We start from the raw sequence: 23378 nt of genomic DNA on the forward strand, positions 1-23378 counted from the left end.
GATTATGTTCCTATAGGACACAGTAGGACCCCAGTCCATGGCAGAATGACATTATTAGGCCATTTGTCTTTTTGAGCAGCACTAATAAATGAGGAGGTACAGTAAAATAACCAGCTGGGAGGGTTTACTACTCAGGGAATTTCAGACAGTTATGAGAGCTCAAAGTATACTGCAAACAAACAAACAAATAAAATAACGAACAAACAAATAAATAAATAAATAAAATATAAAATATCAGCTCTTTTAAGACTGTTTATTTTATTTTTATTGGAATGTTTTTTCATATAACAGGTAACATTGCATATCAATATATTTTTTATTTGTATATTATTTAAACAGCTTTGTACAGTAAATAATGCTTCACCTGCGGTATGTGAAAATATTGCACGTCTTTACTCCAATCTCCTAACAAATACATATGCATACATTTTAAACCTTTCTTCAAAATTCTTAAGTATTACAAAAACGCTATTTCTTAAAATATAACATTTCCCTGGAAAAATGCAATTTTTATTAGCTATGTTTTGAAATATTTTATTTATTTAATGATATTAAACAGATAAAATATATTTTCCACATCTAATTAATGCCAAATCAGACTAAAACCGTGTCAAGGTGCAAACATTTAGTCTGTAAAACACTATAAATGAGTGAAAACCTCAGCAGATTTCTGACTGTGATTGGCTGTTGTCATTTTCCTCTCTTTATTCATTTTGAGCTCTGGATTTAGCTCATTGAACCGCTTCAGCCAATAGAGTAACAACAACTACTGGAGAGGTAAGAATTAAGACACTAAGGACCCATCTGAGTGGTCAAATTTTGATAAACAACCAATGCATAAAATAAATGTCATTTATCAAATGTCTGTGATACGTACATTCCATATACTATTATTGTGATAATAATAATTTTGAAATATGTTGTGCAGCCCTACATGACACCATGCATCGCAGTGGGTAGCAAGATTGCCTCACAGCAAGAAGGTTGCCGGTTTGAGCTCCGGCTGGATGAGTTGGCGTTTCTGTGTGGAGTTTGCATGTTCTTCCTGCGTTCGCGTGGGTTTCCTCCTGGTGCTCCGGTTTCCCCCACAGTCCAAAGACATGTGGTACAGGTGAATTGGGTAAGCTAAATTGTCCGTAGTGTATGTGTGTGAATGAGAGTGTATGGGTGTTTCCCAGTGATGGGTTGCAGCTGGAAGAGCATTCGCTGCATAAAACATATGCTGGATAAGTTGGCGGTTTATTCCGCTTTGGCAACCCAAGATTAATAAAGGCACTAAGCTGAAAAGAAAATAAATAAACGAATAAATGAATCATTAAAACAATTACTAAAAATAATTAGTTTAAAAATCTTCATTAATATTAATGATACGATGTAGTTCTAGAAACTTCCCACTTCTCTGTTTATCCATGTGATTTTACGGTCAGTTAGTTTTGACCGCCCCCTGTCATTTTCAAGTAAAAAAGCCTCATCGGTTTTGTGAGGTGCGCGCGCAGTCAGCGGAGGTCTACAACATGGCGCCAGGTGAGAGTATAAATCAGGCTTAACACGGAGCAGCAGCGTTTTAAAACCAAATCTGCCGCTTCAGCTTTTTAAAAAGCTCAATTTTCGGGCTGGAAAACTCCAGGGTAGTGTGAATGAAAGGTGCAACCATACTATAGCAAAACTTATGCCTTTTAAAATGAAAACGTATCAGTGTAAACGAGACCCTGGTCGGACACAAATGTAATTCATTCACATTTACAGTAAGTGAGTGCAACTGGTTGATACAGCTCCTTTACGCAACAAAAGAAACGGCTTATATAAACACTTCAGTAAACTTTTAAACTATTGAAAACTTGAAAACTCCCAATCTGGCAACGTTTTGTTAAACTGTGTTGAGAACTAACCAGTGCTGGAATGGGAATGTTTCATAATCTTTTCATTACCACAACACTGACATAAAGACTAACACTACATAAAAAAAAAAAACATATGATCAAGAAGAACAAACTTTGAGAATTTTGAATTATATGAGAGGTAAAAATGATCCACTGATGTCTGCGAAGAAGATAAGAAGATCCCACAATGTCACAGACAGATCAGAGATGTCAGACAGGTCTAAAGAGAACTGTAAACAAAATAAAATGACATGAGCAGTGAAGAAAAGCCTCATGCAGAGCGTCAAGAGCTCAGGTATTAATCATCTGGAGCTGATTAAAGTGCTTACTATACAGTCACATCTGATTAGGCAGAATCGTGACACACACAGAGGCCTCTTGAACTCACACAGCAGGATAGCAGTTCAAGACCTTCAAAGCTTCAGGAAGACATTGGTTAGCAGAAAGAAGAGTGTCATTCAGCTGGAGCTGCTGTCACTCCCTTCTTAAACCCCAAAAGGTGACATCCGTGCCGGTATTTGCTGAGTCGTGATGGGGACTGAAGAGATCTGCTCTCTGAGGAATACTGGAGGTCAGAGAGAAGTCAGCTGATCAGCACTGCGGACTTATGGCGTGCGGAATGGGTCAATAACTTGACGCTGCAACGTTCACTCGTCTCACTGAACGTGACGTCTGCGTCTGCTGAACGTGACGTCTTCATCTGCCGAACGTGACGTCTGCGTGTGCCGAACGTGTCGTCTGCGTCTGCCCCATTACTGTTCCGCTGCTTTAACGTGACGTCTGCGTCACGTCTGCTTCAAGGGTTTGCAGCAGATTGCTCTCATTTCTGCTTTATTATACCTATTCATTCTCTATCAGTGTTTTCACTTATCCACAGTTATGTTTCATTTGCAATTAAGTGCTTTTTACCTTTCTTATTTATAGTTTTTTATTTCAAATGGTAAATATTTATACAAATGATTTAAACATTTTGGTATGCCATATATGGTTATTCCTATATTGCTTCTTTTATTGTGGTTACAGCTGATTGGTGTGTGTCTACAGTTTGCAGCAGCTGTGTGTGCACACCTGATGGCTGTGTTTGACCTATAGTTCATATGTGTGCTCATATGAAAGCCTTTGCTTTGAAATTTCAAGGAATTTCCATTATGAAAAATGTCTGTGTCAAAAGCATCCAAGTGTGTTTAGTGATTTGCAAATGACTGTGTGTAATGTTTTGCAAAAAGTATGAAGCTATGTGCCTACAGTTGTGCAGATCTAGCCTTGTGTTTTGCTCCATAATTGTACGGTTTTGCTAATTGTAGGAAAAGTTTAATTTTAGTGTGTTAGCAATCATGAAAAACTGTAACTGGGTATTAGGTATAAACTAGGCTATTATATTTATCTACAATACATTTGTTAACAGTAGTATAGCTGTAAATATTAGTCTTCAATAAATATGTTTAACAGGAGTTATAAATAAATAATCTTCAATAAATATGGACGGCAATGTTGCAGTATGGAAGAGGAAGCACGGAAGGGAGGAAGATTGGTAAACAGGAGACAGGGCATGGGATTTTTTTTATATATTGAAATGTACACATCACCAGAAAGCTGAATAAAACACTTTACATTTGTTGTATGGTTTTTATTAGGATAGGGCAATATTTAGCTTTCAGTCTATCACTGTTTGGTGAATACAGTATGTTCATGTACTTTATAGCAATACCTCTGAAACAAATCAAACCCAGATTATATCAGTATTAGTCAGGTAGAAATTATACAAGTGTTTAAGATTGAGATCAGCAGTGTGTAAATGAAGCAAACAGATTCATCTTGAATGAGGCGTGTGTGTTCTGTACAGTGTTAAAATTGTGTTTTGTTATAGTGTTGTAAAGTTTTGGATGAAGTGTTTGATTTTGCAAAAGTTCTGATGTGTTCTGCTGTTTGTGTGTGTGTGTGTGGAAATTGTGTGTAGTGTTTTGACAAAATGAGCCTTCATTTCAAAATTGTGCTTGAGCAATCAAAAAAAAAAAAAACTGTAAATGAACATTGACTCACTTACAGTTTTTTTTACACACAATTACTTGTACTTCAGACACAATGACTACAACATGTGACTGATGTACTAACCCCCTGAACCAATGCAGCTAAACTACAAGCACAATTCCTGCTTTACACTCAAACTGCAGGTTTAAAACACACTTTTTTTTCAAAACACAACACACAATTCTCTGCATTTGGCACAAATTTCATGCAGAAAATCTCTTGTTTTTACAAGGAACACACTGTCATTCACAATTGTAAAGTCAGTTGTCCTACTTTGTATACTAACTCATGACATGAGTAAACACCTGTCACACAGAATTGCAATTTAGAAATCAGAGCTCATCTGGTTCATAACTGGTTCACTGTCCACCCATGTTTTTAGTTGTTTATCTCCTTCCATATTCTCCATTCCTTAATCCTATTAAAGATTTTTTTTCTGCTTGGGGATGGAAAGTGTATGCCGAAATATACAAGTAATTGTGTGTAAACAATTAAGAAAAACTGTAATAGTGACATTCTGCCACCTACTGGCGATTTTAGTTTTTAGTTTAGATGTAACATTTAAAGCAAATTTTAATTTTTTTAAATTATTTCAAATAACATTAGGCTATTCAACGTTTTAAGATTAAACATCACTGTTTTGGTTATTATTATGAATGGTTCAGGGTTTGGGTAATATTAGGAAATAATATGACAATTTAAAATAACGCTTTTCTATTTTAATATACTTATTTATTTATAAGATGCAAAGTAAATTTTTTTGACACTATTATGTCGCATGATCCTTCAGTGTATTGTCAAAGTTGTGCTGTTAAATGTTTTTCTATGATATTTTTACAGGATTGATTGATTGAATCCTGGCAAATTATTATTCAAAATATAAATACTATCAATGTAACATTATTGCTGAATAAAAATATTAATTTTCTTTCAAAAAAGAAAGGAAACAAATGAAAAATAAATTATGTTATGTTTTTTTTATTTGTCAAAGAATCATAATATTGTTTTAAACGTAAAATAAAGAAGAAAGGTGCTTTAAAAACAACACAATAATGGTTAATGTAATTTTCTATTTTTCTAATATTTTACAGCAAAAGTATCAGATCTAACAGTCGATAGTGGTCGATGAGTTGGTCATCACTGATATGCTGTAGGCTACATTAAACATGTAAAAAATTAAAACACAATAAGACTTAAATGTAAAACAAATTAAAAAAGGATTTTACAAAACTAAACAACATGAATATATTAATAAACAACCTAAACTTTACCTCCGGAGACATTTGTTATTTTTGTTATACATTTTTTATACGTTTTAATGCTATCTTGAAAACAAATATCATTATATATTAACATATTTATATATAATTTGCACATAATTATTGTATATTGTATAAGTTAGCCGGCAAAAAGCAGACAGACGCACTAAAAACTGCTCAAATATATATATTTTAAAAAAAAGGTAGACGCAGACGTCATGTAACAAGTCAGACGTTGATGTCACGTCCATTGAGAGGAATGTATGAAGGGCAAGAAAATTGTGCACTGCCTCACACACTGCACTGAGCCGTGTGAGCAGCGTGTTATGATACGTGTTAGCAAAAAAATAAATAAATAACTTCACTGCTACACGTGAATCACGCGTAACGTCTGGCTTGACACTTCACTGCCACACGTGATTTACGTGACGTCTACGTGACGTCAACGTGACGTCTACGTCACGTCTGCGTCTTAAATTGCATGGATTTAATAGCAAAAAAAAATATTTTTTAAGACGTCAGTGAGACGTTCAGTGAGACGTTCAGTGAGACGAGTGCACGTTGCAGCGTCAAGTTATTGACCCATTCCGCACGCCATACGGACTCACCACATGCTGTCCTAGTCAGATCATGTAGTGGGTGGACATGCTCTGATACAGTTTTTAAAGAAAAAGTGGTTTGATAACCAGATTCTGACTATTGGTTGATAACAATGCCAGTGCTAGTATATTTATTTGTTTTAGTTTTTAATATCTATACTCAGGGCTTGACATTAACACCCCCCAACCTGCCAAATGCGGGTAGATTACAGCTGTGGCAGGTTAGACAACCACACCCACTAGCCACTTTGGCGGTTGAAAATAATTTTTAAATTGGAGTTTTCTTAAAAGCAAAGTTCGATTAGGATAAGGATGCCCATCAAGAAGCAGCACGACTGACAAAAACAACTGTTCGCGTAAGCAAAAGAAAGCAGGTATTTACAGAACGAGAGAAGATGACGCACAAGAGACTCTCACTCACTGACGAGGGTTTAGGTGTTGCCCACACAGCTGATGTGATGCGTGAGTGTTTAACTGCTTGCACGCTCCTGTTTCCTTGCATGAAGCAACCGTGCCTGGAAATGCAACTGATGTGATTGGTTCCCTTTGAAATAGACTAAACAAAATGCGATGCTTGCTTTCAAGAGTTTGAGATTCTTTTAAAAAACGTGTTTGTGTAAGCAGCAGACGTTGCCACTTTCGTTTTAATCATTCTTTGAACAGATTATTAATAGGGCTAACGGTAACCATGTGCACGTAATCATTCTTTCATTTCCACACACAGTGTGTTTTTCATCTGCTTTTTTTAGTTATTTTTTATTAATGGTTTAATTATCATCTTTTACAATAGCATTGCCTTAATAGGAGATTAACTTCCCATTTCTGTATAGTGAACTAGTGATCTGGGACCTTTAGTCAGGACAGACTTTTATGAGTTCTAGATACATGACAATAATTATTTTTAAAAATGTCTTCTTTTTTTTTTTAAGAAACGTTTTGTTGAATAAAAAGTCTATGTATATATGCTTTATTTAGCATGTTTTGAAAATTTTTAATTATTTTAACATTGTGGCAAAGAAATTTTTTATTTATCTGTTTATTTTTGGTGTGGAAAGAGGTAAATCCTTAGTGTTGAATCTTGTGAAACAAGAATTAATTGCAATGTGACACTATGTAAACCACAAACCATTTGCTCTTGCTCATTGAGCAAGGTCATACACAACACACATAAGTGAAATGAATGATGAGGCATGCGGACATATTACAAAATCTAATTTTAGCATGCCAAAGTCAAATGTATGCATATAAATATATATTTTCTTAACAGCAAAACTGTGGCTAGTGAAAATGGTGAGTGGCTAATAATGTTGAAAAACTACTAACCACAGAGCCTGGTGATCAAAAAAGTTAATGTCAAGCCCTGTCTATACCTATATGTGAAAAAATGATGATGGCAATTTTATAGTTAGCACTATTTTTAAGAGAAAAACATTCCTTATTTTTTATCTTTTTGGACACTTCTGTTGTGAAAAAAATGTTGTCTGTGTTAATGCAAACAGCATTAATGCTGGTAAAACAGTGTATTTTTGTAATTGGACCCTTACTTCATTTTACAAATCTAATTTGTTTAAGATACAAATACAAATCGTTACATTTGACCACAAAATGCCAGCGCTGAAAGTGTCCTCATTAAAATTGCAATTTAAGTAAAAAGCTATTTTATAGTCTTCCAGACTGTTGGCAAGGCTTCGAAAGTTTTTCTAAAATATGTAATATGTAATTTTTCAGCTTTGGTCTATTTACCAAATAATCACTTTTCTTTATTATCATTATTGTTGTAACAATACAATTTATAATGTATTATTATTACTATTTTTGCCAATAAAATAATCATAGTTCTAAATACATACAAACACACACACACACATACATACATATATATATATATATATATATATATATATATATATATATATATATATATATATATATATATATATATATATATATATAGCAGGTCTTTAAAGAGTCACGCAACACCAAAACACATTTTGTGAGCTGTTGGCAGTCATATATGTGTCCCACGCAGCTAAAAACACTATTAGGACACATATATTTTGCTAAAAGGTGAAAATTGGTTGTTTTTGCGTTATTTCGAGCAAATTCGTTTCTCCAATGTGAAAGAAAATTTGAAGCTATGTCAGAGCAATTAGATTAATGTGTAAACTTTAGCATGGAGACAGGATGTCTGTATTGGCGGGTACAATATGACGTCTTTGAACTTTCAGCATTAATTCATGAGAAAGACTTGGTTCGAACCAATCAGCGCACTCTATTGTGAATAAACATGATAGCTTCAAAGAATGTTTTAACCTGTTACAATGTTCAGGCGGCAGAGAGATGCCACGCTATGTTGCCAACCGCCATTAAACCAAGTGGAAGAAGAAGAATTGTTTGGAGACATGTGTTGTTTTCATAAATGTGCCTCAACAGAGTTTTTGTTTTCATTTCCCAGCTATGAGAGCGCAGATGGACGCACATGTGGATTACAGTGGTCCCTTACACGTGACAAAAATAAGTTTGTTAGGAATTTTCTTTTTACCCGAGAGAGCTTTTTGCGTCTGGACATGGTGAAATCTGGATTTGCCACTCGTCTTCTTTTAAAAAAGTTCCAGTTCGTGTCAATGGTCCTGTCTCTACAGATTTGGTAAGTGTGCGATCAATGTGCTTTGTTTATTTTTTTCAGATGGCAAAGTTAGTACTTATCGTTAGCAATACTCTTTCAGTTTTTAAATACATACCTTGGTCAAAATTATTTTGTTACTAAATTGACAGTATGTTAATATCACTACAATATTATGGACTGAAAGATTTGCTGTTAATGCTGCTCTCCAAATGTAAACATGTAAACACCTTAATCAAACTATTACCATCATGTAGGATTTTCACCACATTTTGTGACAGGAGGGGTTTCATTGCCATTTAACAATACCGATACTTGTGAGCAGTGTAAAATATTACTGTATTGTAATATGTAAGTCGATATTAAGTCAAACGTGTATTTTTTTATACAATACTTTTTCATCATAACTGGAAAACATTGAATTGTTGCATGCAATATTCCCATTCAATTTTTTTATGACATCAGTAACAGCAAAATGACTAGTAATGTGCTATCAAAGTTGAAGGTGAATATTAACATCTGCTTTAACAGCAACAGAAAAGCATTGATTTGGTTTTTAAATTGTAACATTAGAACTTAATTTGATTTAAATCTTTTTGCACAAACACAGTAGAATAGCATACATGGTTTAAATCCCTACACTGTAAAAAAATCCTGTAATCTACAAGATTTAACTGTAAAATCCACAGTAATATGTTGTATTCAGAATTGTATTATGAAATTAAAGCAGGTAGCATGATAGCAAATTACTGTAAAAAGGGCTATATCTTTTGCATGTTATTATTTTCATGTCTATCAATTTAAAGATTATTTTATTGGACAGGATTGGGAAGCATTAAAACAACAAAAATACAAAGATATGTTTTTGTTTTGTTTTTTGCTATATTGCCCTGGCCTTATCTATCCACACATCACTCACTTCTCAATCTCCAGCCCTGCCTATGTCAATGTCTTTGTCTATTCCAGATCCACAAGAGAGGCCTGAGAGTAAACATTAGACATAATCGAGCCCTGATCAAACAGCCTCTCATATTTGTCATCTAAAAAAGACAGTAAAGTAAAACTAACTGTCTACTGGATGTGTATTTGATTGGTCAAGGGAAAAGTATAAGCTTATTCTCACGCAGCACTGAACTGAGCTGATAAAATGTCCATGCGTCTTTTCCACTTTTTAAGCATTAAGAGATGCACCTAATATGCCTAAATATGCCTAATATGCCTAAAAACCTTCTCTATGGAAATTTGGAATCTTATTGTAATATATCCACAACATTACTGTTGCACTGGATTACTGGATCAAAACTCACCTTGACCCGAGTTGTAGATTGCTTTGACAGATTTCTTGACCTTCTGTAAAGCAGTTCGGTCCTGATCCAAAGCCTGGAGAAACAGAGAGAATGAGAATGATTTTAAATCACAGGTCTGTGATTCATTTATGAGTCATGATCCTAAAATTCCAGAGGAATCCCATCACTGGGCACACCTCAAGGGGCAAAGCCAAACATCGGGAATCCCATAATCACACTGTAACCATGCAACACTGGAGCTGTAAAAACTTGGAGGCATTACCAACACTCAAGTGTGCCAACATGATGGGAAAACTTATGGCTAGCTAGAGAAACAGAAAGCAGCTTTTAGCCTAGTGAACTGCATTTTTATTTCATTAAGGGGTAATTCGGGCTAAAAAGAGAATTCATCAGGGTGTTCCAAATTAAAAAAGAAGATCACTGAGATTAAAAGAATTAAGCCAAAAAGAAAATGAATGAACGAATGACTGAGATTTCTGTCCCTCCTTTGAAAATGTATTCGTAAAAAACTCTGAAGCTTACACATTCAATCAATAGATAAAAAAATAAGTCCATGTGTCAACTGAGTGGTTTTAAAATTTCCCAAAAAAACATTTTTTATTTGATGTGACATTTATTCACATTAAGGGCTCTATTTTAAGGATCTAGGCGCAAAGTCTAAAGCGCAAGGGGGCAAAAGGACATGTCCAAATCAACTTTTGCTGTTTTAAGGATGGAAAAATATGGTTTGCGCCGATGTACATGGTCTAAAAGGGTTGTACTTATTATCTTGATGAGTTATGAGTGTGTTTTGAGCATAACGTGCAATAAACGAATCAGAGGATAAAAATTGAGCCTTCTCCATTCAGCCTCTTTACTTTCCCTTTAGTTTTATTCTTTACTCCTTTACTTTTGTGGAGTAAGGAAATAGTGTTATACGCACTCCACTAAAGACATCCATTAGACTACATATTTAATTTCATTTGTTAAGCACAAAGATCTGTTTCAAAACTACTTCTAAATTCAGTTCTAATTTCCAGCAAACAAATAAATGAACAATAATAACAAAGTGTGGTCAAAAAAAATGATTTATATTCAAACACACGTCCTATTCTTATGCCCCATATGATGATGCTTACGTCTTAAACACTCGACAGGTGGGCAAATCTAAACTTGTTTTTATTAAAACAAATATAAATATGCATATAATAAATAATACTGCTAATATTAATAACATTATACAAAAGCATACTTTCATGAGTAAACTGAAAAAGGCATAGGTAGTGGTTATTATATTTATCTAGAAAATAATAATTTTTGTAACATTTTAAACCTTTAATTCTCTTTCATTTGTAAAAATATTTGTGTATTGCTGTACATCCTGTGTGTATTAAGCAATGTGTACATATTTAGACTCGCAGAGGCGCACAACTAACGCTCTCTGTGCTGGACTTTAGATTAGCTTTAAGTTGGTCAGTGGCACAGTCTATTTCAGTTCCTCAAGATAGAAACGCGCCAACATTGCGCCTCACCACACCTCCTTTTTAGACCGGCACACCCATGAGTCCACAAAGTGGCACAAATGGTTTTGTTATTTAAACAACGTGACGCAAAACACTAAGAAATTAGGGTTGTGCTGGTCTTAAAATAGCTACAAATCGTGATACACATGATTGGTACCTTATTGCGCTGGGTGTATGATAGGACCCATAAACTTTGATCATCAACGTGACAAACAAAAGCTCATCAAACAAGAACTCCTAAGATTCTTCTGAGGTTTTCACTAATCAATAATTTAAAGTGAATAAGAACACTTTTTGATCTCTTTATGGATGCTTATGAAAGTGAGAGATTTGGGTGAACACACGTCCTATGAAGAGATTCAAATAACAGGTCAGGTCTTACGGGTTTAGAAATGACATGACAGTGAGTAATTGATGACAGAATTTGAATTTTGGAGTGAACTAACCCTTCAAAAATGATTTTGATTAAAATGTAATTCAACTAACTAATTAACTTAACAAATATTAGACAAAATCTCCTCAGACAAGACGGTATGCCATAGCTAAATAAGACTGCTAATGGGTACACAACTTAACATACCAGCAACGGACCCTTGACAAGCAGTTTCCTAGCAACCGCAGCAGAAGGACGGGGAGAGCCCTCGACCACGCTTCACTGTCAGTGTGTGGATGATATCATTTCCAAAACCAAACCACTGAGGAACTAAGAGTGCTGCAAGCATGACAAGCTCCTGAGGGAAATCTCCTAAAATATTTTGATGCATGACAGTAAACAACAGGGTGTCAACCAATCCTGTTTCCTCCAAGCAGCCCACTGACCTGCTGTCTATTTATTTCTGCCTTTTAAAAAAAGAAACCAAAATGTAAAATACTGGGAAGCATGCAATGATATGCTCTAGCTCCTGTTTCCCAATGCCCTCCTCCCTATCTGATTCTAGGAAACTTTGTATCTTTATTAAATTTGCTCATTAAATTAAGCAGATTCAGTGCATTTGGTGAACAAAAACAACAGACTTTGCCATTAGCTACGTTTCCATCCCAAGATGCAAAATAAACTTGTGCACAAAACTGAAAAATCGCATAAAATATTTGCGAATAAAGCAAATGTTTCATCCAATGAGTCAACGAGAACAAAATTGTCACTCGGCACCAAATATCCAAAAAAAAAAAGGAATTTGCTATGGTAGGGGGTAATATGTCTAGCTGGGATACAGCTGTGGATATTCACATCAATATAGCAAAATGATTGTGACACTGTACAACATTCTTTTACATTACTGTAAGGGTTTGGTTTAGGGTTGAGGTAGGTGTAGATGTTAAAAAAAAACAATTAATGGGTAATTTAATAAATGATATAAATAATTCTCCTTAACTTCCAGCCGCAGCTGTATCCCTTCTAGAAACAACCATGGTAGGAGAGGCCTATTATCATTGTCATAAGCAGGGCGTGGCTAGGAGCCATCAGAACGGAACCAGGCCAGTGATGTGAGCACTGATGAGCATCACCTGCGGGCGCCACCTGTCTCGAGCGGAAATATAAATGGAGGAATGATGATAGAGGAAGATGAGAGAGGACCACGTCTGGCGCTTTTGTTTTGGTTTCAGTTTTTTATTTATTAAAATACTGAACATTTGCTGGTTTCCTGCCTCCTTCCCTTGAATGAGTTTGAACTTTTTAACAATCTTATATAATAAATAAATGACTTTGGTAGACAATGATAACACACAAAGAACACACAGTGGCTTTTGAAGGTACGAGACAAAGCTCTGGAGGGTAATAGTACCAAATCACTTTGATGACAGACTTTGGCTAAGGCATTTTAGAATGATCAAAACAACATTTCAGATATTTTTCAATGTGGTGAGTTGACTGGTTTGTCCATTAATGCTGTCCTATCACACCCATTTTTGTTATGAAATGATCTCTTAAAACAAAATCTCATGACTTTTTTGCTGTGCACATTTTTTATAATTTATACTGTATATGTGTTTCCATTTAAATTCATACGCATTGTTTCTTTTCAAATAAAATGTTTATCTTACTCAGCTGTGCGCATGTTTTTATCCAAAATTTATCTGCATCTTGGCATTTCTGTAAGCGTTTTTTTTATGCAATATTCCAAAATGCCCATAAAAATAGGTGGATGGAAACAAAGCTAATCACAATGCACTCAAGCTCTCTGTTTCAGCCGGTAGCAAACAGATGTGTGTCCAAACAGCCACAGCTACCAGCACAAACACTCCCTCCCCAACACACTCCCAAATGTACCCAAAAATAAGCTGTGGTGTCTTTAAAGAAGCCCTTCAATGGCAATTAATGAGAAACGCAGAGCTTAAGGCTACAATTTGAAAGCAAATCCCTCTACTTTCATGACAGCTCTCTGAAAATAAAATGCTTTCCAACAACATCTGATCATCATCAACATGGCTGGGGTCTTCAAAAATTTAGAAAAAGCATTTCTGTATTACTAATATATTGTTTTAACTGAATGTATTAACATATTTTATTAAGAATAAACCATAAATGTACATTTGTTGTGAGGTTAAAGAAAAGTAGGTAATAGGTATGCACTGATATGGTTATTTTGGTTGTTTCGATAACTTTTAGAATTTTATAGAATGTTTTTTGGAGCCGATAACCAATACATAGGCCAATAAACACAAATGGTGATTTGAACTGTAAATGTTGACTTGGTAAGAAACTTTTTCAGATATGAATATATCAAATAAAGACTAGGGAAGCTCATAATACAAGATTCATCGTTATCCGAAAGGGTCAGTTTTTAACCGATTAATGGTATCAGTTTAACTTTTTATTTTTTTAATTGGTTGCATAAATGTGAAACACATATTTGTTAACTTGTGGGATGGTGCTACCACAGGTGCCTAATATTTTGCCAGAGAAGCAAAAGGAAAGGAGACTATTGCTGGTCAGTTTTACAGTCGAGTTGATGCCAAACCAGCGCTGATGCTGATTGCCTCTGTCCAGGATCGGCGTCATAAACACTATTGTTTATTTTTACAATTGGAGAAAGACGCAACAAAGCAAAACTGTATGAAATGTGCTACTGTATGCTTTGGAAACAAGCCGGCCATAAAAGCGCACTCCAACACCACTCATAAACACAACTAATAGGTTTCAGTTGTGATGATTAACTGTATAATCAACAAACCACCCTTTTTTACTATTTGGAAAATTACAGTTATTAAAAGTTCTTCAAATCCAAAGATTTTCTTGATTTTTGCATAATGATAACTAACGATTGGCTTAAAAAACATGTATGCAAATGAATGCAGTATCATATGTAATCAACTAAATTATGCTATAGTAGCCTATACTTTACAAAAAGTCAACACATGAGCCTTGTCATTGTCTTTCATCACACGCAGCACGTGCACATTAACCGCGAATGAGAGAGGAAAAAAAAGCACACAAGTTCTGTCCCTTAAGACATAATTTAGATAATGACTTCTATTAAAATTGTTGACAGAGGTTTGTGATATAAGAATAACAGCGGAACATTAATTAAATGCATATTTTCCACGGATCCATTGATTTGAGGTAACCTGCTATTTTTATTTGATGGAAGAAAAAACATGATAGGAGAGAATAGCGTATATACTGGTCCTTAAAAAAGTCGGTCAGTGTTTTTTTTTTTGTTTTGTAATCTAAATTTGTCATTTAAGTGAAAAATGTCTAGGGCAGGACTATTTATTTTATTATTATTTTTTTTTCCCCATGCTGTTGGAAACACTGTATATATTTTAAAATGCAATATTTAATGTGTCAGAAACAAAGCAGAAACTTCAAAGAAATATTTATTAAATAATAATTTAAGATTAATCTGACCAGTTAACTGTTAATATTTTCTTAACGAGCGGCGGTTATCGGTTGGCAAAATTAACCGAAATGAGCATCCCAAATACAGACCCATATCAGACAATATCAGACACTCTAAAAGAGCAGTATTTTGCTCTACCATTGAGAAATAAAAATAGAAAAATCTATTCCGATACAAATCTAGCAACAAAACACAAAAAAGGGACAAACATATAAAGACAAAAACAACAAATATCTATACTGATCGTGTCAGATTGAAACCCTAGCCAATTCTAATCAGCATGCTGATATCCTGCTATATGTTTTGAGATGATTTGTGTTTAAAGCATTTATAGTGTTCCTGTACCTCCTTCTCCAGCGAACACAAGGCATGCTGAGGCAGAGCAATAATGAGCATTTGGACAGCTGTGGTGCACTGATCAAGAACCTGTGGCCATGAAAGTAGTAGTTCTGCAACTCTCATGTGATAAATGATTTCCCGCTGCGGTCACTCTCTCGTTTTCTTGCAGCTATGTTTGGACATTGGTACACCAAAATTGGACTTCCCACTATGGACCAGTGAGAGACGGACGCGTCAAGTCGAGACTTTTCAGAGCTTTTTTTATCCTGGTCTTTTCCCTTGTTAGTCCATTGTTATGACCAACAACATCCTGTAGATTCCAGGATTTAAAGGAACATTATGGGTAGCTGTGTAAAAACGCAAATCAACGTTTTATTGTGTATAAAGACAAGCATTACGCACTTACAAAGGACGTTTAGAAGCGAGCAGGCAAGATTACACAACTTTTTTTTTCACATATTAACTAAAACTCTTTTTTTTGGATGAAAATTGCAGTTAAACAGTAATGTTGTGATTTATTATTTCCATTTAAAGTAACTGTTTTCCATGTGTTACAAAATGTAGTAACATTTAGAGCTGGGCGATTTGGCCTAAAATCAAAATCTTGATTACTTGAACATTTTAAGTTGATTACGATTACTGAACAATTATTTTGTTTGATTATTTATTTATTTATTTTTGCCCTCATAGTTCACTGACAGGTTTTGTACAGTGAATATGCTCACATATTAAAAGCAAGCAGCAACCTCCCGCTCTCCCTCAGGAGTCCATTACGGAAGTAACTGAAACTGCAACTCATCAAAATTCCGCTAGTCCTGGCTCCATAATAGAGCAAAGTTTAATTGAGCTCATTGTTAGAATGGTCAACTTTACAGCAGAAAAAAGCTGTTTACAGCCTGGTACAATGAAAGATTTTGGTTCATAAAGCTAATATTACCCTTCATGACAACTGTGAGAGGGGTGAATTTTTTTATAACTCATCAGTTTTCTTTATATTAGGTAATATTAAGTTTGCATAATTAAGGGCGTGGCCACTTGATTGACAGCTATGTCTCGCTGGTCGCGTCACTTCACCTCAGCTGACTCTGGCAGATTAGCGACTGATTTCGGCATATTCATCCTATTTTGGTTTTGTTTAATGTGGCTTTACACAGTCAATTGCCTTTTGGGATTATTTCCTACAATTATCAGATGATATGGGATGCTGTGTGCACTTAATTAAATAATTTAAATAATTTAAAATAATTGAAGGATGATGTATGAGGATGTATTCATTGAACATCAGCGTTGAACAACTAAAATTAAAACACACCAACAGTCACTTTTTTTCTTATAAAAAAGTAAATAAATAAATAACTTGCACTTTTGGAAACAAAATAAATTATTTTCATTGTTTTTCATATTAAAAGTAGAAAATAAAAAGTATCTCTTAATTATATTTTAAACAATGCATTTCTTACAACTTCTGTAAACAAATATTTATATGTAAATAATAATTTTATTGCAATGGAAAATTTGCCATCCCAAGACTTCTCTGGCATAGCTTCCAGTCATGATCAGTGTAGTACAAAGTAAGGCTCAAGAATGGTGCATCGTCCTACTTGACTAGACATCAGATGTGGCTGCAAAGTGGCTTCATACTTCTACATGCTCTTTGTGTTGCTCTGCAGTCTGCAATGACACTTTGGAAACGCTAGCTGGCAGCAGGTTTTATGTACCTCTGTGTTGAGTTTCTTTGTGGGTGTTTTTTTTTTCTTCTGAATGCTACCTTAATGCACAAGTGGCTTAAACTCACTCATTCAGAGTTGGGAACGAACAGACGTGCAACAACTTTAATTATAAGGTAAACACTAAACAAAAGCTCCTCTACGGGACTCCACACTTGTAAACAGTCACTCCAACAGGCTCGTTGCTCACCCACTGCTCTTCGCATAGCCCACGCTCGTCACCTCTATCAAGTTGACCAATCACAGAGTTTGCAGTATGCGTAGTCACAATGTGTAATTAACTTTTTTAGAGGTGCGCATTAGCGTCGACCACGCTAAGGACCATACCCGAGCGTTCACTGTAGAAGTGTAAACCAGTAACAGAGTGTGATCACATTGCTCTACATGCAGTAGAAATTGAAAAATTGACCTGGAAAATTTTGATTGGTTATGTGTTCTGAATGTCAATTAATCGCCCAGCACTAGTAACAATTTAGTTTAAGTAACTAGAATATTAGCTAGTATATTATTATCTGCATATTATAAAGATTTTTGAGTTTATTAGTAATTTATTAGTACTTTACATTATATTTATTAGTACATATTTTGCATCTATCTTAGTCTACATCCCTTTTCTTAACTACTTAATGCTTAAACATAACTTATGCCTTAATAACTATTAATAAGCAGCAAATTAGAATTATTTTAGTGCAAAAGTCAAAGTTAATGGTTTATTATTAGCAAGAATTGTACCTTAAAATAATAGTGCTACCTAAATTTATCCACATTTCATCAGTCAGTACTAAAGACTTAAGTGTCATGTGATCAATGAGAAATCAACCTATTATGCTAATTTGATGCTAAAGAAAAATGTGTGCTAATGTATATTTACAATAAATAATGTAAAAGTATATTCATGATTTGTTATAATTTGTTAGGGTTAGGGTAATTTGTTAATTTGTTATAATTGTTTATATATAAAATGATAAATGTAATATATATATATATATATTACAATCAATCAAGGTACCCTATAAGCATTAAATATATCAGTTTTCTAATATATATGACGAAGAGGGCAATACCATTGCATATCTAATTACAGCAGTCTAACTAACCACATCCTCAGATGGTCTTGTAGGCTATTAGGCGTGACCAAAGTGATCAGAACATGAATTTGAGCTCTGCAGCAGAAACATTACAGCTCAGCAGCTGTAATGCTGTAAATCTCTCCTTCTTTTAAGTGTGAATTAAATTAAATACAATTTATACATTTTACTTTATAGACAAAAATATCATTTAAATGTGCAGTCTGATGTAGACTTACTTAAAATTGTACAGTAGATAAAATATCAACAATAAATTAACTTTTTATCACAGAGAATATCATGAAAAGGATTAAGAATTCCTATTTCTATGCACAACATAAAATCTAATTATGACAGAAATAATGGAAGAGTTTGTAGTTTGAACATAAAAACTGATGTCTACTATAGTGATCAACATCAACACCGAATACATCAAGTTTTAAATGTAACAAGCATTTAAATAAAGGTCGTATCAACTACACTGTTAGGAGAGTAGGTGTGAGTGTTTAAAAATGTATTTCACTGAATCCTTCATTCAAGAGATCCCTTAAGAATGTAATGAAAAGTCAAGTCTTTTTTATTTCGAGTCAGCATCCCCCCTAAAATAACGCTTGATCCCCCTGGAGGACATCAAAACAAGATGTATGGGGGACCAATGGTTCATACCACTGTGATGTATCAATTGTGCCAATCAATGGTGGGAAAAAAAATCATTTGACAGTCTGAAACTGGCAGTTTTAGAGCACCAATAGACATCTTGAGTATTCACAAAACACGTTTCTTGTAATAAAGGTGTTTATATCTGCATGTAGCTTTAAAAAAAAGAACATTTAGACACATAATTTGTATAGTTTGACCTACAGTAACCTCTAAAGTAGACACTAAATATCCTTCAAAACACTGGAAATATTAATTCATTCATTTTCTTTTTGCCTTAGTCTCTTTATTAATCTGGGGTCGTCACAGCGGAATGAACCGCCAACTTATCCAGCATGTTTTATGCAGCGGATACCCTTCCAGCTGCAACCCATCACTGGGAAACACCCATACACACTCATTCACACACTCACATACAGTATGGCTATTTTAGCTTATTAAATTCAACTGTACCGAATGTTTTTGGACTGTGGGGGAAAGCGGAGCACCCGGAGGAAACCCACGCCAACAAGGGGAGAACATGCAAACTCCACACAGAAATGGCCACTGACCCAGCCGAGGCTCAAACCAGCGAACTTCACGCTGTGAGGCAATTGGGCTACCCACTGCGCCACTCTGCTGTCCTACACTGGAAACATACATTTTAATATTAAATTAGATGCAATGTAAATGCATTCATAAATTTGGTTCACTGAAGCATGTATTACCAAACTAAAACAGAAAATTTGACAATCCTATCAATGTATAATTCGTACACTGAACAGCATATTATGTAGTTTAGATGTACGTATGCTGAGAATCATGAGACAATAGAAATCACTATTTTACAAACCAAAATATTGTGAACAGATATTCAACATGCAAAGTTAAGTTGGGCCTCATGCTAAATAGCCTACTTGAACTGTGTATTTTCAATGCAACACCATCTTCACCCTGAGACCAAAAATGAAATGCAGCACTACAGTTATTATACAGACAGGGAAAGTCAAGTGCCCTATTGAGAACAAATGCAACATTACACTCACTGGCACCATAACAATATGACACTCTTAATAAAGGTCTACTTTGTCCTTCCATGACTAAGCGTTTGCTCTTTATGACTGGATGGAGTGCAGTAACGTGCTAATACTCATCTACACTACTCACAACAAACCTTGACCCTTTGTTCAACCACTCAAATGATGGGCATCACTGAGCCCTTGGCACTATTCCTGGAGCGCTCAGTAATCCCAGTTCCAAATTGAATGCACCATTCGGGACAATTTCTCAAACCAGTCACAAGCACTATTTGGGACTACTTAGTTCATTTCAGCCAATGTCTGTCATTTCATGTATGGATTGAGATAGGACTAACATTTTTGTCTTTATTACAAACATAGGAGTTTGTGTTTTACATGTGGGTCTTGAACAAGACCATGTGTTCAAGATGCGTGAATTGCATTTGGTCATTTAGTGTTTAAACATTTTATAAAAGTTCTAAAAAAAAAAAAAGAAAGAAAAAAAACAGATACATTTAACAAGAAGGTTATTAGAACTGCTTACAATAAACCTACTAGAATATATACATTTTAACTTACATACTTTTTACATTATGTAACTGAATGCAGAAATTTAAATACTCTTAAACTAATATTACAGTAACAGTTTTAACAATTTATGTGACTGGGATGTGATTGTAGCTGTTTTCATTTTTATGTCTTCACAGGGTGGCAAACACATTTACATCCATTATTGGTGCGCAGAATCCTAAATATCGTTGTGCTAGAAATTGTAAGGTAGTACGTTGAGCAAAAAAACATACAATAAAACAACCCAGGCTCATTGGAAATATGAGCCCAAGGTTACATTTTTGAGAACCGAAAAAAATATGTACCCTTAAACTATGTCTTCTTGCAGTTTTTGTTTTCACAAATCCACTGGAGGCCAAATTTCTGACAATCTCAAATATGTTACTGGGGCACGTTTTCTATTTCTCACAAGAGGCCACTGTGTATGTTTCTGGCTGTTTCAACCTCCTTTTGTTTCATTGAAAGAGGCAGGTTGGCTTGTAATGCATATTACATCAGCTTGATATTGACTGACCCACATCCCTCTCCATAAACCCAACCAATTGTGTTTTTAAAAGCAAACTAGAAGAGAAAAGCAATCATAGCCGTGTGCTTTTACCACTGTATCACACTGTTTTTTTGGGGGGTTTCATTTTACCAGGTTTCTAGAACCATCCTTGGTGGCCGCTCGTGGTAAGCTACCCAGTCACACCAGAAAAGCTATGCATACAACAGTAAGCAGTCAGCAGTACCACCCTGTTTTTACACACAAAATGCAACCTTTATATACCCTAAGGTAGGGTTGTCTCAATACCATTAATCTTCTGATACTACTCCTGGTGAAGTATCACGATATTAAGTAGTGTAGCGATCCTGTAATTCATAACTCAAATGATAATGAAAATTGTCAGAAATACTATACTTTATGTTATAATAGGCCTACTTGAATGTAATACATAATTCACCCTAGGGCCAAAAAGTATGATTTGCACATCGCATGACCTAAACTTTATTCATTCCTTTTGTTTATTTTGTAGATAACTGACAAAAAAAATAACCAAAACCAAATTAAATTAAATTAACTATCGTTTACAAATTACAGGTGGCACTGCCAGTATTTTTGAGTCACAGTATCGTGATACTACAATAGTATCGATAAACCATGCAACCCTACCCAAAGGCACAAATTTCTCTGTTCTCAGAAATGTAGCCCTGGGCACATATACCTGATGAGCCTGTGTTGTTCTTTCGGCAATCTCAGACATTCCCATTCGAACAGGATTAGATTTGTAATGGGACAGCTGATTAGGGTTGGGTATCGATTGGGATTATTTCAATACTGGCGGTAAATCGAAACTTTTAAATGGCCAGTGCCATACCAGTGCCAAAACGGTGCCTGAACCAATACTATTGAGCCACAAATTATAGTGGATGACTCTAGAAAAACTTAATTGACAAAAAGAAATTATCATTTAATTGAACAATATAATTAAAGTTTAAAGTGTACATTAATTCATATTTTAGATATGATATGATATGATTTTAGATAATTGCATTAATATATTTCTTTTGATCATTTGTTTGTTAGGATAATTGCAAGATTTGTATTATACAATTAACATTACATAAGCTTACTACTACTAACCTGTGGAAAGGCTGTCATTGATATCAGTGAACTCCTTTTTTCTAGGGTTGGGGCTTGAGTCGTCTTGAGTGCATGTACATGGACACCAACGCTCCAATTTTAATATGATTAAAACAATACTCGGATTAAGAGTCTACCACGTAAACAGTATTTTTGATTACCTTAATCTGACTTAAGTCATAATGGAACTAAACAGAAATCAAACTAAGACATGTGGAGTATTCAAAATTACATGAAACTCTTAAGGAAATGTTGGAATTGCCCTGGAATTTTTACATTAGTCATTGAAGAAAAAGACAGATATAGCACATTTGGATGGGATTAAAATCACAATGTACGTCTGTGAAAAAATACATTTTTGTAATTTCCCCCAGTTCGAACATGGCTATTTACTGATTTTTACAGGGGCAAAAAGAAGCCAACAATAAACAAAAAAAACAACACACTCTAAAGCACCATCCATCTGTGCAAATCTCGAAGCTGAAAGTCTCTCAGAAACAAGATACTGGTGGAAAAACAGCACTATAACACACTTTTACTGCCGCTCAAAGCAACCACAATCCATTAGATTCACACTAGGAACAACAAGATCGATACTGGACTTTATCAAGAAAGCCAATCGAAAAGACCAGAGCAGACCAGCCAAGCAAGAAAAGCCGGCTTGCCAAAAGGGTCTTTTACTAGAAAACGTCTCCAAGACTTAAACATAGCCCCATGTGCACATTTAGGTCAGGAGAGACCTGCACCAGCTATCAGCCACAAGAAACATGAACTCCTTAAGGAATTACGTCTCGCTGCCAAACCCAAGCCAGCAAACTTGACTGAAGCGTACAGCGCAAGGGAAAAGAGCTCAGGCCAAAGTTTCATGGGGTTTATGAGTCAGAATTGCAGTCCAAGGGTGATCCGGCTTTATTCTGTCTGTTTTCGTTTCAATAGCTGAGGAAGAAAAAGATACAAATGACCGAGGGAGACGCAATGGAAACATTACATGAAGTCAACACCCTCGATAGCTGAGCCACCGAACACCCACAGGCCTGGCAGACGCCGTTGCAGCGCTGGCACTGATTGAATCTGTGGCTCTAGATATGAGAAGAACAGGTCATTGTGTAAATTATGGTCTGTTTGGTTGGTATCCATAGCCACGAGCCCTCCGATCCTCACGCAGAATGCTAGGTATGCCTTTGGTTCAGTGGATTCATGTTCTGTCCAAGTCTGATTAATAAAACACAGGCAAACAGACGTAAACACAGACACACACACAAGGCCAGGTGGAAACTCTCGTGGGATGTGTAAAAGAAACACTGGGTTCAATCATTTTGAAAAACGCAAGCCTAACTCGATGAATCTGACAGATAG

The 23378-nt window shown here is 35.2% G+C and overlaps 1 protein-coding gene across 6 annotated transcripts in view; it reads right to left on the reverse strand.

Moving 5' to 3' along the window:
- asap1a (ArfGAP with SH3 domain, ankyrin repeat and PH domain 1a) overlaps positions 1-23378 on the reverse strand; it is a 91934-nt gene that overhangs the window by 49480 nt on the left and 19076 nt on the right. For all 6 annotated transcript variants that reach the window (XR_015477465.1, XR_015477464.1, XM_087238621.1 and 3 more), the window contains 1 exon segment: positions 9697-9769. Coding sequence is in view for 3 of the 6 variants with exons in the window: in XM_087238621.1 (XP_087094747.1) it covers positions 9697-9769 (73 nt within the window). In the remaining 3 variants the exon portion in view is untranslated.

The sequence above is a fragment of the Danio rerio genome, chromosome 2 (genome assembly GCF_052040795.2).
Source record: "Danio rerio strain M-AB ecotype USA chromosome 2, GRCz13ab, whole genome shotgun sequence".
Taxonomy (NCBI): domain Eukaryota; kingdom Metazoa; phylum Chordata; class Actinopteri; order Cypriniformes; family Danionidae; genus Danio; species Danio rerio.